Source organism: Haliaeetus leucocephalus, unplaced genomic scaffold, assembly GCF_000737465.1.
Source record: "Haliaeetus leucocephalus isolate CR32 unplaced genomic scaffold, Haliaeetus_leucocephalus-4.0 Scaffold162, whole genome shotgun sequence".
Taxonomy (NCBI): Eukaryota; Metazoa; Chordata; class Aves; order Accipitriformes; family Accipitridae; genus Haliaeetus; species Haliaeetus leucocephalus.
Window position 1 is genome coordinate 7,741,708 of NW_010972598.1, and position 14,499 is coordinate 7,756,206.

General features: G+C 37.3%; 1 protein-coding gene across 2 annotated transcripts in view; it reads right to left on the reverse strand.

Moving 5' to 3' along the window:
• Positions 1-4,739: 4,739 nt before the first annotated feature.
• The window catches only part of TTC13 (tetratricopeptide repeat domain 13), a 42,108-nt gene continuing 32,348 nt past the window's right edge, over positions 4,740-14,499 (reverse strand). Inside the window, exons 18-23 of one of the 2 annotated variants that reach the window (XM_010562682.1) lie at positions 13,249-13,355; positions 11,730-11,865; positions 10,941-11,020; positions 9,708-9,786; positions 7,619-7,698; positions 4,740-4,878 (exon numbers count right to left, since the gene is read on the reverse strand). In XM_010562682.1, the coding sequence (XP_010560984.1) occupies positions 4,755-4,878; positions 7,619-7,698; positions 9,708-9,786; positions 10,941-11,020; positions 11,730-11,865; positions 13,249-13,355 (606 nt within the window). In that variant the 3' untranslated portion in view covers positions 4,740-4,754. Of the gene's footprint in view, positions 4,879-7,618; positions 7,699-9,707; positions 9,787-10,940; positions 11,021-11,729; positions 11,866-13,248; positions 13,359-14,499 lie in introns of both variants that reach the window. The other variant, XM_010562681.1, reaches the window with a different exon arrangement.

Consider the following 14,499-nt stretch of genomic DNA (forward strand, 5'->3'; position numbering starts at 1 on the left):
AGAGCAGCGCCGGAGCCAAGAACCTGCCTTTCCCAACTCCGAAATAAGTCTTACTCGTTTCTTAACGCGACAGAAGGTCCAGCAGCTCCTGTCAGAAGAGCCGTCAGGCCTGGGATGGGCTATTCCGTCCCACTCGACAGGTTCAGCAGCAAGTCGGTCCAAAGCCTCTGTATTATTTTGGCAAAATAAAAAAAGTTGCAGCCCGGGCGTAACGAGTCCGTGCAGCAGGCATTAGTTACATCGGTAAAAGAGATTTCCTATAGGCTGAAATAACCAGGGTTTTTTTAGTCTTAGGTGTGCTACAGGAGGAAGAATGCTTTCTTCCCAAACGTTCAATGAATTAGGAGAAGGGGGGTAGAAAGCCGTTGGTGAAGAATAATTGCAGCACAAACACCAACATCTTAAAAGAACGTTTTGTTGCCAAACTGTTCAACTCTCCGAAATCAAGTTGCCAGCATTATGACCGGCTATCTGTCAAGAGCAGGGTTCTGTTTAGCCTTAACTCTTAAGAGTCTTATTTTCCTAACTAACATACTCCAGCACCCTGCTCGTTCTAGTGGCCCTTCTCCATGCTTGCTGCTGTCTGAACACATCTTTATTGACCACAGGTAGCTGAAGTTGTCCACTAGAACTCCCCAATACACCACTATTGCAGAGGACAGCGCATCAGTGATGTGTAACATCTTTACAAAATTCTTGACTAAGAGCATCTTTCCTGGCGTATGCAAGGGTTTCCATATGCCTTTTCCACAACCACCTGATCGTAGCAAATTTCATTAGTTGCAACTTGTATCACCCAAACTTGGAACTCAGTATTTGGAAATCACAAAATACTCAGGATGAAACTGTATTCAATAAAATCCTTTCAGGTACTTTCAAATGTTGAGTTCTCCCTACTTGCTATTCTGTGCCTCGTTTTATTAACACCCCCAAACCTCCATCACCTGCAGATTTCATTGGCGAACTAAACTACTAACCTCAGCATGCCTGGCAGCCCGCCACATTGTTTCTCCCTTTCAGATAGCTCCTCAGTCACTGTACACACACTCTCTTTTCCTGTATAAAGTCCTAACTTTGTGTGTGGTACCTCAGCAAATGCTTTGCCAAACTCCCAAAAGACCCCCAAAGTCTCCTGGGGGGTAAGCCTACCAAAGACAGATAAATACGTCAGAAGATTTATTTGAGACTAAATCTACTTTGCCTTTTGTTCTAGGTAGTTGCATGGGAATTTTTTTTTATCTTCAAATTATATTATGAAGTCGCACAAATACTGAGGTTCAGATTAATGGGGTTTCATTGCTTAGCCTATTTTTTTTCCTCATTCTGCTTTCTTTAATATTATTCTTAATAGATAAATGGTTGGGGCTGCAATGCATTAATTTTTCCATTTAAGAGTTCAAATGATATTGCTAGACCAGCTAAGATGACACAGAAGAGGATGGAAAATGATAATTAGATTTCTGCATATATCTGGGTCTTAGGAGGTAATTACAGTACTCTAAGTCATCACATACCAGCCCAGTTATATAATCCTGTTTTGTTTGTTAAACTTGTTTGAGAGCATTTGACAAGCTCACTTGCTTTCTTAGTCATCTGTATCACGCCCAAAGAAACAAGCCTTTGAAACACATACACACACACACTCATAGAGGTGTAATACATGTTACACCTGCCCTCCCTTGATCTCCCATTAATATCATCTTTTTGTCTGTCAGCAGGGGGATGAGTATGAAGTCAGTCACAGGAGTAAAAGAAATGAGAATAAAACCCAGATAGCTGTACATGGGCTTTTTCGTCCAGAGAATTTTCTTCTTCCCTGCCACCCTTTCCTAACTCCCTCTGGTCTAATCCCTGAAACAAGAAGCCTCTTATTTTATAGTTCTAAGAACTGTCTAGTCAATACCAACATAGATTTCCCCTTTCACAATTAATAATACAAGGTATAAGAAAAGTTACAGGCTTAAAGGAAAGACCATACTATTAGAATACAATCAAGGCATAAAGTTAGGCATCTCTTCCGGGCTACTGTACCCGTTTCTCCATTAGGCAGGCAGAAAGTAACAATTCCTTTCCTCCATAATGGAATCTAATAGAGGTTTCTGAAACTTCTAGACCTTTACATAGAAGACACCATAGAAGCAAATAGTGCTTATTTCTAGTGGGGTAAGGGAAGGTACTCAAGCAAGAGAATGGTGGGAAAATACCTTTGTCACAATTGGACAGCAACCCTACTCCTTCCATGAAAACTCACAAGCCTCCTTTATCCTTACTTGGAAAGAAATACCTACTTTTGACCTTTACATAAATTCTGATCAAGAAAGTTTAAAACGCATGTGCATTAGTACCAGCCAGACAGGTGGTGAATTTTGCCTTTATTATGGTTTGGTTAATGAACCTTAGGTCTGCATATGAAATTCTGCTTCTATTCTTTTTTTTGTCTGATGAGTTTTACTTACTCAAAGTGATACCTATCCTCCCAAAAGCTTAGCAACATTACGAAGTGCATTAGTGCTCACTAATGGCTAACAACTTTGATTCCAAACAGGTGTTACCCCAGTTCTAGATTTCCTTTTCCACTTTGGGCACTCATCTGTTATGCATCCCCTGATCAGATACATGTACCTGAACTTACTTAGTTATTTCCCCTGCAAACAAGCAGAAGAGAAAAATAGGCTTTAGGAAAAATGGGCTCAGACATGGGTACACCATTTGCTTTCTGATATTTGCAAAACAAATGTTGATTTCTACAGTTAAAGATATTGCACATTAGATCGTTATTCCCTTGGCTGGGAGTTGGGTCATGATTTTTTCATCAAATCTAACCATGTTATCACTGTAGCTCCAGTACAGTCCATGCAAATTTTGAAACAGATTCTAGACCTACTCACAGAATACCAGAATCAGGATTAAATACATCTAATAAAAAAAATCTGCTTCCTATTCTTTCCCCTGCCTTCATGCAACATTACTTCTGCTGTGCTTAACGACTCTGGTTAACAGTACCACAGACTAGCTGGCAAGAAGTTAATACTGTAACAGCACTTCTTAGGGAGGAAGAGTTAGTATACAGATAGCAACATTTGTTTCAGCAATAGATGGTAAAAAGGTGGTAAGTGGAAGAAAAGCACATTCTTTCCCTACCCTTGTATTTTCAACATACAATCTTAGAATACAAGAGTTCATGAAAAAAAGTTCCCACGGGTATATATGCACCACTGGTTTAATTTGAATTCACAGCAGCTTCTAACTTACCTTGTGGCACTTCCCCCATGCCCCCCAAACTTGCACACACACCACAGAGTCCACTTTGAATCCGATAAATACTTGTGTGAAATAATCAAGAAAAGACCCTCCATTCAATAGATCCACCCTGTTTTCAGTCCCACTATTAAAGTAGGTCACCTATATCAACATTCTTGATGCTTTGCTGCATTTCTTTCTTCATTAAAGAGGGGCTTGAGATTGCCCCGTGCTGTACCCAGAGAAAAGTAACCACAACACTGCTATTGGTACGCTTGGGATACGCAGGATGTTTTCCCCTCTTCCTTAGTAAATAACTTACTCTTTAGAATCTCATATTACATGGTTAGGACAGATATTTGCACCTGCCCAACAAAGCCCTAACCTCTGGAAAACTGGAAGCAAGCAAAGTAAAGAATAGAGTATTTGTGTAAAAGATGACAGCAACAGAATCACGGTTTAGACCATCAATATTAAACAAGTTGAAAGCTGTATCTAAAACAGAACAGTTTGTACACTTTCTGAAATGCTGAATATTCAGGCAAGAAAAAAAGTTGATCAAAGCCACTGAGGAAACCAGACATTCTTCCCACCGTTGCTCACTGTTTCTGAAATCACTTCACATGGTAAAGAGCTCCAAAGTCACAAAGCTCAAGCTAAAATGAGTACAGTTCAGTTAGGACTCACCAGAAATATCATCACTGTTACAATCAGAAATTGGTTCATGGTACTGTCCATGTTGTTTGAACTGAATTAGCCCAGCATTACTGGAAGCCTGCCTTTCCAGAATGCTGCCAGACCCGTCCAACAAAAACAACCCAAGAAGCCCTAGCTAGCTCTCCCAATATAATGTCAATCCATTGATATCTTCTGCCAACCACCACCACTGGGTACTTGGAAAGGGAGACTGATGTACAGTTGCTGTGTTTCTGACACTTACCAAGAGCCTAACTCCAAATATGTAATTTGTTTGGTTTTGTTTCCCAATGATGTCTTCCTGAAACCCATTCTTTTAAGCTGACATCTGTTCCTTCACTGGATTGCATTACATGAAATGCGTGTGTATTAACCAATTACTCACACATGTATGGCTCACGAAGTTTTCCATGCAGAAGACAGAAGCTTTGGAAAAAAAAACCAAAACACAACACACAAAACAAACCAACAAATGGGAAGTAGCATAGCGGTATTTCCAACACAGACCACTTTTTTTTAAATAAATAAATTTTCACCTGCAGTATGTTCAGATCACAACTGTGATCAGGTTTCTTACTGCTCTTTGGTTTGGCCCCTTGAACAACTACTTCCTGTTAGAGTACATCTCAATACAAGAAATCAGCTGTTCTACTTTTTTTCCTTTTTAGTATTATTCATCACAGAAAGATTCCTTTTATTCTGGTGATAACTAGTCAAGTAAGTTTCCTCTATTAAAATAAAACCAAACCATTTTGACTATAATTTCCCCTTCAAAATAATTTATGAAGCAGTACTTCTTAGCCTTTTATTTGTATAAATTATACAACAACTATAGTTTTTTTTAGACAATGAGATGAGTCTGTATTTAGTACTTCAATCATCGTTCTCAGGGTTGGAAAAGTCTCTGATACTGACGGTAGGTTCTTGTAAGAAGGTGAAATACTGAAAGAGGAGAAAAAAAGAAAATTATTTATCTTTTGCTGAGGTTTATGATTTACCTGGAAGTTAACACATTAGCTTATACTTCTCATCATCCCCTTCTGTTGCTCACAGCCAGCTCTTGCTTCTCATGACTCTTCACTCACTATACAGAACAAAAACCAATGACTGCACAGAAGACCCTTCGGAAATGGCAGAAGTTAAAGCAAAGTTTTATTGCTTTAAGTCTTCAAGCATTACTTACCTTACCCACTATTATTCTTCTACCACAGACAAATTAGCTGCTCATGTTAATTACCTTCATATTATTACTTCAAGTCCTTTGGGCTGTGGTTCTATGGATATTTTTCCCAGCATCAGGCAAAGCCAACTTTAGCATTTTCTCCACTCTAGCTCATTCCTCACCCATTATACATCTCTCATTTGAGCCAGCAATACTATCAGTGGGACTATGCTACAAAATGGTCTCGGTTAAAAATAAATTTTGGTTTTGGCAAGGTTACTTTTAACATAAATCAGTTACCTGATCTGGTTTGCTATGGATTCACACAAATTTCAGCAGTACAACTAAGAGGGTCAGAAACACATAGGTAGGGTTGAAATGACTTAAGCTGACTTTGCTCCCAAGACAGAAGTTCCCCTTTGGTAAAGATATGTCTTTGGGGGGGGGGGGGGGGGGGAAAAAAAAAAAAAAAAGACATGAACAGAGGATTAGGAAAGAAGTTGAGTATATAAATCAGGAGATTTACAGTAAAAAATTGTGGGAACCATAAATATTTTATATTTCCAAGACAACCAGGTCACAATATTTATGCAGACTACTTGCAATAAAAACCACAACTTGCTACACTGTAGTTTAAAAATGTCACTCCTTAATAAATGCCGAGTTTGGCTGCATTTACATGTAGATTTTTAGCCAGAGTCTGACAAAGATGTCCTTGAGTCTTCTTAATAGCCCTCTTCATTTAGGAAGAGATTTTATAGTCTAGTGAAATTCACCAGGCTGAGAACCACTGGTAATTAAGTTAAACAACACTAATCAGTGTGAGATATTCGGCGCTAACAGCAGCTGCAAAGTTCCTCAGGCTCTCAGAATAACTCAGGTTAGACCAGACCTCGGGAGGTCTGTGATCTAACATCCTGCTCAAAGCAAGGTCAACTGCGAAGTCAGACCAGGGTGTCAGGGCTTTATCCTGTCAGGTCTTGAACATCTCCAGGGATGGAGACTGCACAGCCTCTCTGGGCACCCTGCTCTGCTGCTTGACTACGCTCAGGGTGAAAAGATTATGCTCAGTCTGAACCTCATTTCAACTCATGCACGTTGCCTGTTGTCCTGCCACCAAGCACTGCCTGGCTCCATTTTCTCAACACTTACAGGTACTGCAAAGCTGCTGTTAGGTCAGGGCCTTCTCTTCTCCAGGCTGAACAAGCCCCTCTCACTCCTGTTAAGGCATGTGCTCCAGCCCCTTGACCATCTCGGTGGCTCTCTACTGGATTTGTTCCGGTTTATCATAGTCTTTACTGCAGCTGCCCCCAAACTGGATGCAGTATTTTAGGTGTGGTCTGAAGTGCTGAGTACCCCCCTAAATCTGATTCTCCAAACAGCTTTTTACCCATCTAGCTGTCCATTCGTCCAGACCATAATGTGCTATCTTGGTATGAGAGTATTGTGGGAGTCCTTGCTGAAGTAAAAATAAACAACATCAACTGCTCTCTTCTCATCCCCAAATCTAGTCGTTTTATCACAGAAAGCAATCATATTGGGTCACACAATGTTTAGTAAACCCATGTTGACTGTCCCCAGCCACCTTCTCCTTCATATACCCTGAAATGCTTTCCTAGAGGACCCACTTCATGACTTTCCCAGGGACTAGAGTGAGGCCAACCAGCCCATAATTTCCCTGGGTTGCCGTTTCTGGCCTTCTTGAAGACAGATTCAAGATTTCCTTTCCTGCAGTCACCAAGAATGTCCCCTGATGTGCACAACCTTTCAGAGATTATAGATGGCCTTGTAAGGACATTGGCCAGTTCTCTCAGCACCCTTTAAGTGTCTTGACCCTGACGTGAAGGATACTAAAACTGGTTTTGTCTCTGGCCTGATTTTCAGATTTTGTATGGGGAATAACCACTAAGGGACAAATCAAACACACCAGGTTCATAATACTGACAAGGAATTAATGTGTTCAGTATTCAAAAATCAATCCATATGAAAATAAAAATTTTAAAGCATTATACAAAAGTCTTGCAGCTATACTAAGTAACATAATTCTGTGTATTCAAAACTTCCATTTACTTTGAAAATACTTACTCTCCAAATTAAAATAGCACTAAAGGATAAGCAAATGACTTTTGATATACAGTTTGAAGAGATCCATAAGAATGGGGAAAAAAACCCCAAATTAAATCACCAGATTTACTAATGATAAAAAAAACAATAATAAAAAGGCAAATTTGACCTCTGGACAAAATGAAGAAAATATTAACCTAAATAATTTTCTCAGAGGATAACACTCACATAACTGAATGTCTAGACTGCTAACTACTCTGTTAGACTAGAAATAAACTACTGTGTGTGTAAATTCAAATCTTGTCTTATCAATTCCTAAACAGTGTTAAAAAATACACTGAATCATTTACTAAGCTCACAATTTCTAAGTAACATTTTTTAGTATAGGTTTAAATTTTACATATTAAGTCTTTTGTATTTTATTTCCCCACCCCCCATCTGAAGAAAAAGATTTACCTTTTCAGATTCATCCAGCTCCTTGCTATTTTGCTAAAAGCTTCAGACCCTGGTGCTGTCATTGCTTCAAAATCAACCAGCTGAAAATGCAACAAAATAAAAAAGATCTTAAGAAATTAGAGAAGTTAAGTTCTCTAATTTCAAGAACTTAATCCTCAAATATTCTTAACATATAAATTCAACTTTAAAAACATATCCTTCCTTCTGTGACAAAAATCCAGTTTTTTTTTTTAATCTCCTAACAAGATGTTTGTACTAATGAGTCAGTGCCAGAAAATATTGACTGTCTTCAGCCCTTTATTACAATGTCCCAATAAAATGGGGATATTTTTCATTTCTACATACTGTATTCTGCAAAATATTGTATCACATGATTGGTAGATTTATATTGGACTTTCCAGGCATTCTGTATTACTTCTTCCACGGTGGGTTTTCAGACAAGTTTGATTACATATAGCCAAGAACTCTGTGCAACTTCGTATCTACAGCTGAAAATAAGTTTTCAGCAAAACAATGTTCACTCAAAAACATTGGTTCACTAGTACTGAAACATTTAAGGTGACACATTTGTGGTTCAGTGAACTTTGGCTGAATTCAAGGAAGGGTTCTGAGAACATGCTACCTCTATTCTTGGTAAGACAGCAGTAAGCTTACTAACTAGTCTGTGCCCAGACTACTTTGTTCCTCATCACCAGTTTGGAAGTCAGCACGCGTGCTAGGCACTAAAACTCTCTGTGGGTTTCCACACCCCACCACAACCAATACTGGAAGTTACATTGGCTGTGGCTACTGACTGACCTGTCAGGCAATAACAGGACTCTTGACTACTGGGTATCTTTGTCTTCAGAGTGGTCTGATAAGGCATGCTGTCATAAGCCTGGGACCAGAAATACCCTTCTAAGGAATCTGGCAAAAAAAAAATATTAAAAAAATAAATTAAAAAAAAATCCCAATTTCATTCAACTGGGGAAAACAATTTCTTCCAGCTGGTGAAAACTTTTCTAAAAAATGGCTTTGTTCCAGTTCAGGCACTCTGTTTCAGGAAAAAACCTCAAATGTAAAAATGTCCCAAAAGCTTCCTGTAAGTCAGAAATCCTGGTTTTTAGTAATCCTGCAACTCTGCTTGCCTGCATTAAATCAGTCAGCAAAATGCACTACCCTATTAAGTCCTAAGAAGATGCATAAGAAAACCCACATAAGCCTTTTACCTTAGCTTGAACTCCCACAGAACGGTGCAGATATTAGCTTAGTGGCATACTGAAAAGGAAGCTTTCTTGCTACTAAGCAAGTGCAGTTTGCTCTTAAAAGCTACTAGGAGTTCATTGGACTGAAAGGACAAACTTCATTGTTTTCAGGGCTTTCTAGAACAAAAGGGAAAGTCGCTCTTTCTTCAGTTATCCACGCAGGATATTTTCTTCAACAACTTTGATTCTCGCTGGAATTTCACTGATTCTTTTGACAACACATTAAAGAGACAGAAGTGTTCTCACTCCTTTCATGCTGAAAAGGTAACACAGCTAACAGACCAATAGTTGAATAAAGAAAGGGAAACCCTTTACTGAGCAAGGTGGTATAATATTCAAATGTAGTCACTTAAAAACTAGGACTTATTTTAAATTAAGCAGAATATAGAGGGGAAGGAGAAATCAAGAGAAGTTGCTAATACATATCTACTTACCAAGCCCTAAATGCTCTGGAATACATTGAGAGCAAAGGCAGAAAATTTCTGTTGTGTGCCAGATGAGTCACTAATTCTGCCCAAGTATTCTCAGAACCCTTCTCAAAGCAAGCTGGAAAGAGCAGCTCAGAACACTAGAAATGCTTCAGTTACATATTTGTAATTACTGTGGGACACAAACTGCTACAATTTGACTAACCAGAATTGCACATACTATCTCTAAATCTCACCTGCTGACAGAACAGCAATGACATTTTCAAAACTCTCTCAGGCTGCAAAACACCATAGTATGCAGCTAACTCAGCACCAGTAAAGAAGCGTGCAACTTCTGTTCATTCTTACAGCTCCTTCCTCACATTTACAACTATGACTTCCTCCGTTAAGGCTGAACCAGTGTATTTTGATACTTGCCTTTCCTTTAGGGATTTTTCCTGATACTTCTTTTCCACTTGCCATTAGTGCTCCCATGATCACTGAATAAGCTATCACACTTAAAAAAAAAAAATCAAGACCAAGAAAGTACAGTAAAAGTCTTTCCATAATGCTCTTTTTAGACTACAAAACAAATAGAATATAGTACTCTTTCATAGAAGGCTAGTAAAAATTACTGTGCTAGTTACTTTATTTTAGAAGTAAAAATAACCATGAAACACTTAAAAAGTGAAATCACTGTTACTTTCCAACACCACTGGAATGAAGTTATGATCCTATGGAATTTAACTACTGAAGAGCAGTGTTTCTACAGTAGTCAGAATCATAATTTCAGACATGAGTTCTTAAGACTCCACAGTGCTGAAAACAAAGCAAACACCTGTTTCCAAGAAGCTCAGCTGTAGCCCAGAAGAGTTTATGAACTCTACTGCAACAGAGCTAGAGGCACTGTAAAGCTGTTCAGTCACTTCAGGTTTTTTTAACTTTTTTTTTTAAATTGGGAAACTCAGACAGAATTTCTGTTAATTTTTACATTCTGTTAGATAAAGGCAAAGTCTGATTATAAAAATGATGTCTCAGGATTTTTTAAATTTTATTTTCTTCTAAACTGTGTTTAATAATAAGCTTAAAGAACTTAAGTGCTTTGTGGAACAGAGATTCATAATAGTCTTAGATGTAGCCAAGTTTGAATTAATCTAGAATTTCAGCTGAAGGGATCTGCGGTGTGGGACTTTATTCTAGGGTTTCATGTGGTGACGCTAACAGTTGCAATAAATTACTAAAACAATATTTTAGTGTATTTTATTAAGTTATCTCAAAGTATATTTCATCTTAAATACACATTTTGGTAAAGCTTCTTGAGTGAAATTACAGTGGTGTAACATAACATGGATTAGGAACCCAAGCATTACAATTTAAAAATGACACTTTTAAATCTGTGAGCTGAAGTCTATAAATACAGACTACTCATCATTTTAAATATACATGTAGCTATGAATAGTTACCACCAGCATTAGAAACTAGCTTTTAAACCAGTACTAAGTCAGTATCCATCGTCATGGCAGCACAAAATGAGAGACTGTGCAGGACACACAGCTCAACCCAGAGCTTTTTAGCTTTTTTTATGTTAGAAAATATATTAAGATACTGCAACACGTGGACATTTTACAGTGTGTATCCAAGACAACAGACATGATGAAGACCATCACTTACCTAGATCCTCTTGAAAGTGGCATTAAATTATAGAAGTAATAAACTAATGACAGGATCAAGTTGCAAACAGCATCTACTTCCTAAGAGGGGAAAAAAAAAAATCAATTAAAGATAATTTAATAGAGAGGTAATACCATATAAAGGAACACATACTGGAAAGTCTTACAGTACTACGATTTTTTTTTAAAGAACCATTTCAAATGTGAAAAGTGTCAAGCTAAGAAGTTGAAGTCTGATCAAGAAATGTTTAAGAAAATTGTTATATCTTTAAAATTCAGGTGAAACAGTTCATCTACGCTGTGTTAAAGGATGAAAAATGGAGAGCACAAACTCAAATGTCACAAGCTCAAACGTAGTCAGATTCTCACTGCAACACAAATCAACACAAACAAAATTCTAGTGCTTCTCATGAATTTGTGTTACTTCTCATCTTACATGTAGCCATCATGAGCCAAATCCTGAGTAGTGCTTATAAGGATGATGAAACAGTGAACACAGACCCATGAGAAAAATAAAGAAAATAAGGGGAGGTGGGGGAGGAACACAATGTGATACTGAGAACTTGTCTGGACTCTGTTACTGCAGCAAAGCATAGCAAATTTTAAAGTAACAGATAGAATTATGGCAACTTCTTATGGTATTTTTCATAATTGGGTTTAAGCAAGTAGTCAATTTTATTACTTAAAATCTCCGTCAAAAAATATTAGAACAGTGACTGTTAAACAGAATGTATAAAGACATAATAGAATTTTATCAAGGAATTCATCATTTCCATTAAACCTGCCTTACCCCCAGATCTGCAGACAGAATTAGAATTTTTCCTTTAGCTGTTAGATCCTTATATAGCGCATCTATTTCCGCATGATACAGCTGTGTTCTCTCTTCTGTTGTCTGAGTTTCTACCGAAAATAATATGTTCCCCACTCTATCGAGTAGATGAAACAAAAAAGGAAGTAAGAAATTTTTTGAACGGAACTTGATGCATAATCTAATATCCAGGGCAAGTTACAAATATACTACAGTTAAATACCACATCATAACCTTTCTCCGATAATTTTTCCTTAAGCAGGAGATTACACGCATTGCCCCCCTTTGAGTTTAAAAAAAAAACAAAACAAACCACACAACACTGAATTAAAAACTTTTTGTCACATTGTAAGTTTGTCTGAAAGAATACATAAAGATTGCTGTCTAATCACAGATGAAGTATTTCCACTGAGGAATACCTGACAAGCATTCTTGTTTCACTTAAAGTGTAGGTAAAAAATAAGAAAGATGAAATTTTACAATATCTTCATGGGCTTGAGATTTTTGTATAGAATGTAAAGTGTAGTTTTGTTAACTTTTAAACTACCAAAATGGAACTGTTTTGGTATAAAAGCAGTTACAAACTATGGATCAAAACAGACTGACTGATACAGAACAGTTTGTGCAGAACAGTTAGACCATTCTACTGACACCAAAATATTTTACCCCCAACAGTGAGGCCATATATTTAATGCCAATTGACTGCATATAGGCATATGGTTTAGAATGTAAAATTAAAAACCAAGAGATATATTAACATTTCAGAGGAGAATTTCGGCTTCCATGCCACTCATTGGAAGCACACAAGTTTTGGGAAAAATTCCAATGCATAGAATTTTAAATTTTAAATAAGCCAAAGTTCTTAGTAGTAGGACTGAGCTTCTGAGCTTCAGATTAATGCTCATTCTTCAGGAAGACAAGCGGCCAGTATTTCACCCAAAGAGTGGCCCAAAGCCTCCTGATTGTATCCTCATACATTCAGGTACTAGCTAAATTGACATTTGCAGATAGAAGGTCTGCAAACATCTCAAAAATAAACATAAAAAAAGGCCAACAATCCAAATAGAAGAAAGTCTCTTCCATTCTTTGATCATAGACACTTCCATTCCATTCAGGACTTTTCAGTCACCACAACACACTAGGTCTCACAACAAGAAATGTATTTTGTATGGATGAAGTCCAAGATATTTGAGATTTTTTCCCCTTTAGGCATTTTATAATCTAAGATGAACAACAAGGTCTCTCTTCACTTTTGTGCTACATGTTAGAGAATCATCTCAACTGGGCCTACTCCATCAGTGTTATCCCTATTCCCTCTTTGTTAGGGAACACAACAGGAATCAGAATTCCTCAAATGAAAGAATTTTTAGTTATTCACAAAAATGCCACTAGTAAAAAACAAAACCCGTTTTATGCAAGTAGAAATGGCATGTGAGAAGATTAATTGCTAATACTTCAGCATTACTTAATGTACCTGAACCCCTAAAAATAGCAAACATACTTATCTCCTGTTATTGTAATTGTGAATCCATCATATTCTTTCCCTTGATCCTTGAGGCTGGGGACTTTTGTGTTCACAGTAAACCCATCTCTTGTTTTACTGTTAAACTGCTTTCAAAAGAAAAAAAAAAAAAAAAAAGAGTAACATCAGAATGAACAGAGACAGACTGCCTAGCTATTGTTTTGAAACACCTAAAATACATGGACCAGAAATTAAAATGGACAAACTGAGGGAACAGGACAACTACACTATTTCATTTATCCTTTATTTCGTATTGAATGACAATCATAAATATTGAATGAGGCACACTGACATTCAGCTTTACATATAGCAAATATAAAGCAGCAATGTTTATGAAAAGCAACTGTACAAAGCAGTCTGAGTTGTACAGGTTTGTCCCCAAATTGCATGTTGATAGTAACCTTCTGGTCTCACTACGTAAATGCAAAAGCAGGAATTTGAGAGCCTGTTTTATGTTTACACTAAGAAGTAGCTGCATTAGTCCAAGTGTGGATTCCAGAATACAGCTCACAGCAACAATTTCTTAACTGTGATACAGTTTCAATTAATGTTTATCCTCATCAGAAGGAAAAATATCAAAGTTTAAGAATTTTACAAAGCTACATTATCTAAGTGTAATACTGTAGCCAAAGAGTTGTATAAACCAGACAAAACTGTATTTAAGTAAAGCCAAAAGCCCAGCATTTGACATACAACATTCCTAGCTACCCAAATAACTGAACTACATCAATATTAGCAGACATTCATTTTATACAGGCACTATTAATGACTATTATGCAATAGTGCTGAATGGATTACTCAAGCAATTATTTATTTTAAGATAGAACTTGTGATCCAGGATGTTTTGTCTAAAGAGCATCTGCATTTATTTTAAAGAAACAACTCTAAAAGCCTCTCATGACAGACAGCATTCCACTTTGATACAATTTGGAATGGGATACAGGAGATTCAAGCCAGACCAAAATGTACAGGTTATGAAAACCAGAAAGAGTTATTTGCTGCCAGTTGAGACATTTATTTTGAAATAAGTCATGTATAGTCCACTATGTTTATGTACTTTCATCATCCCCTTGGAGTAACCTATATTTTTAACTCCACTAATAGCATTTTTTCTGGCTTACAATTAACAGCAGCCATATTAGGTGCTCTACAAGGCCCTATCTGCAAATTTGTGTGTCAGTAGGGAACATTTAATTGTCTATCCACCCCAACATCTACTAGCTCTTCATC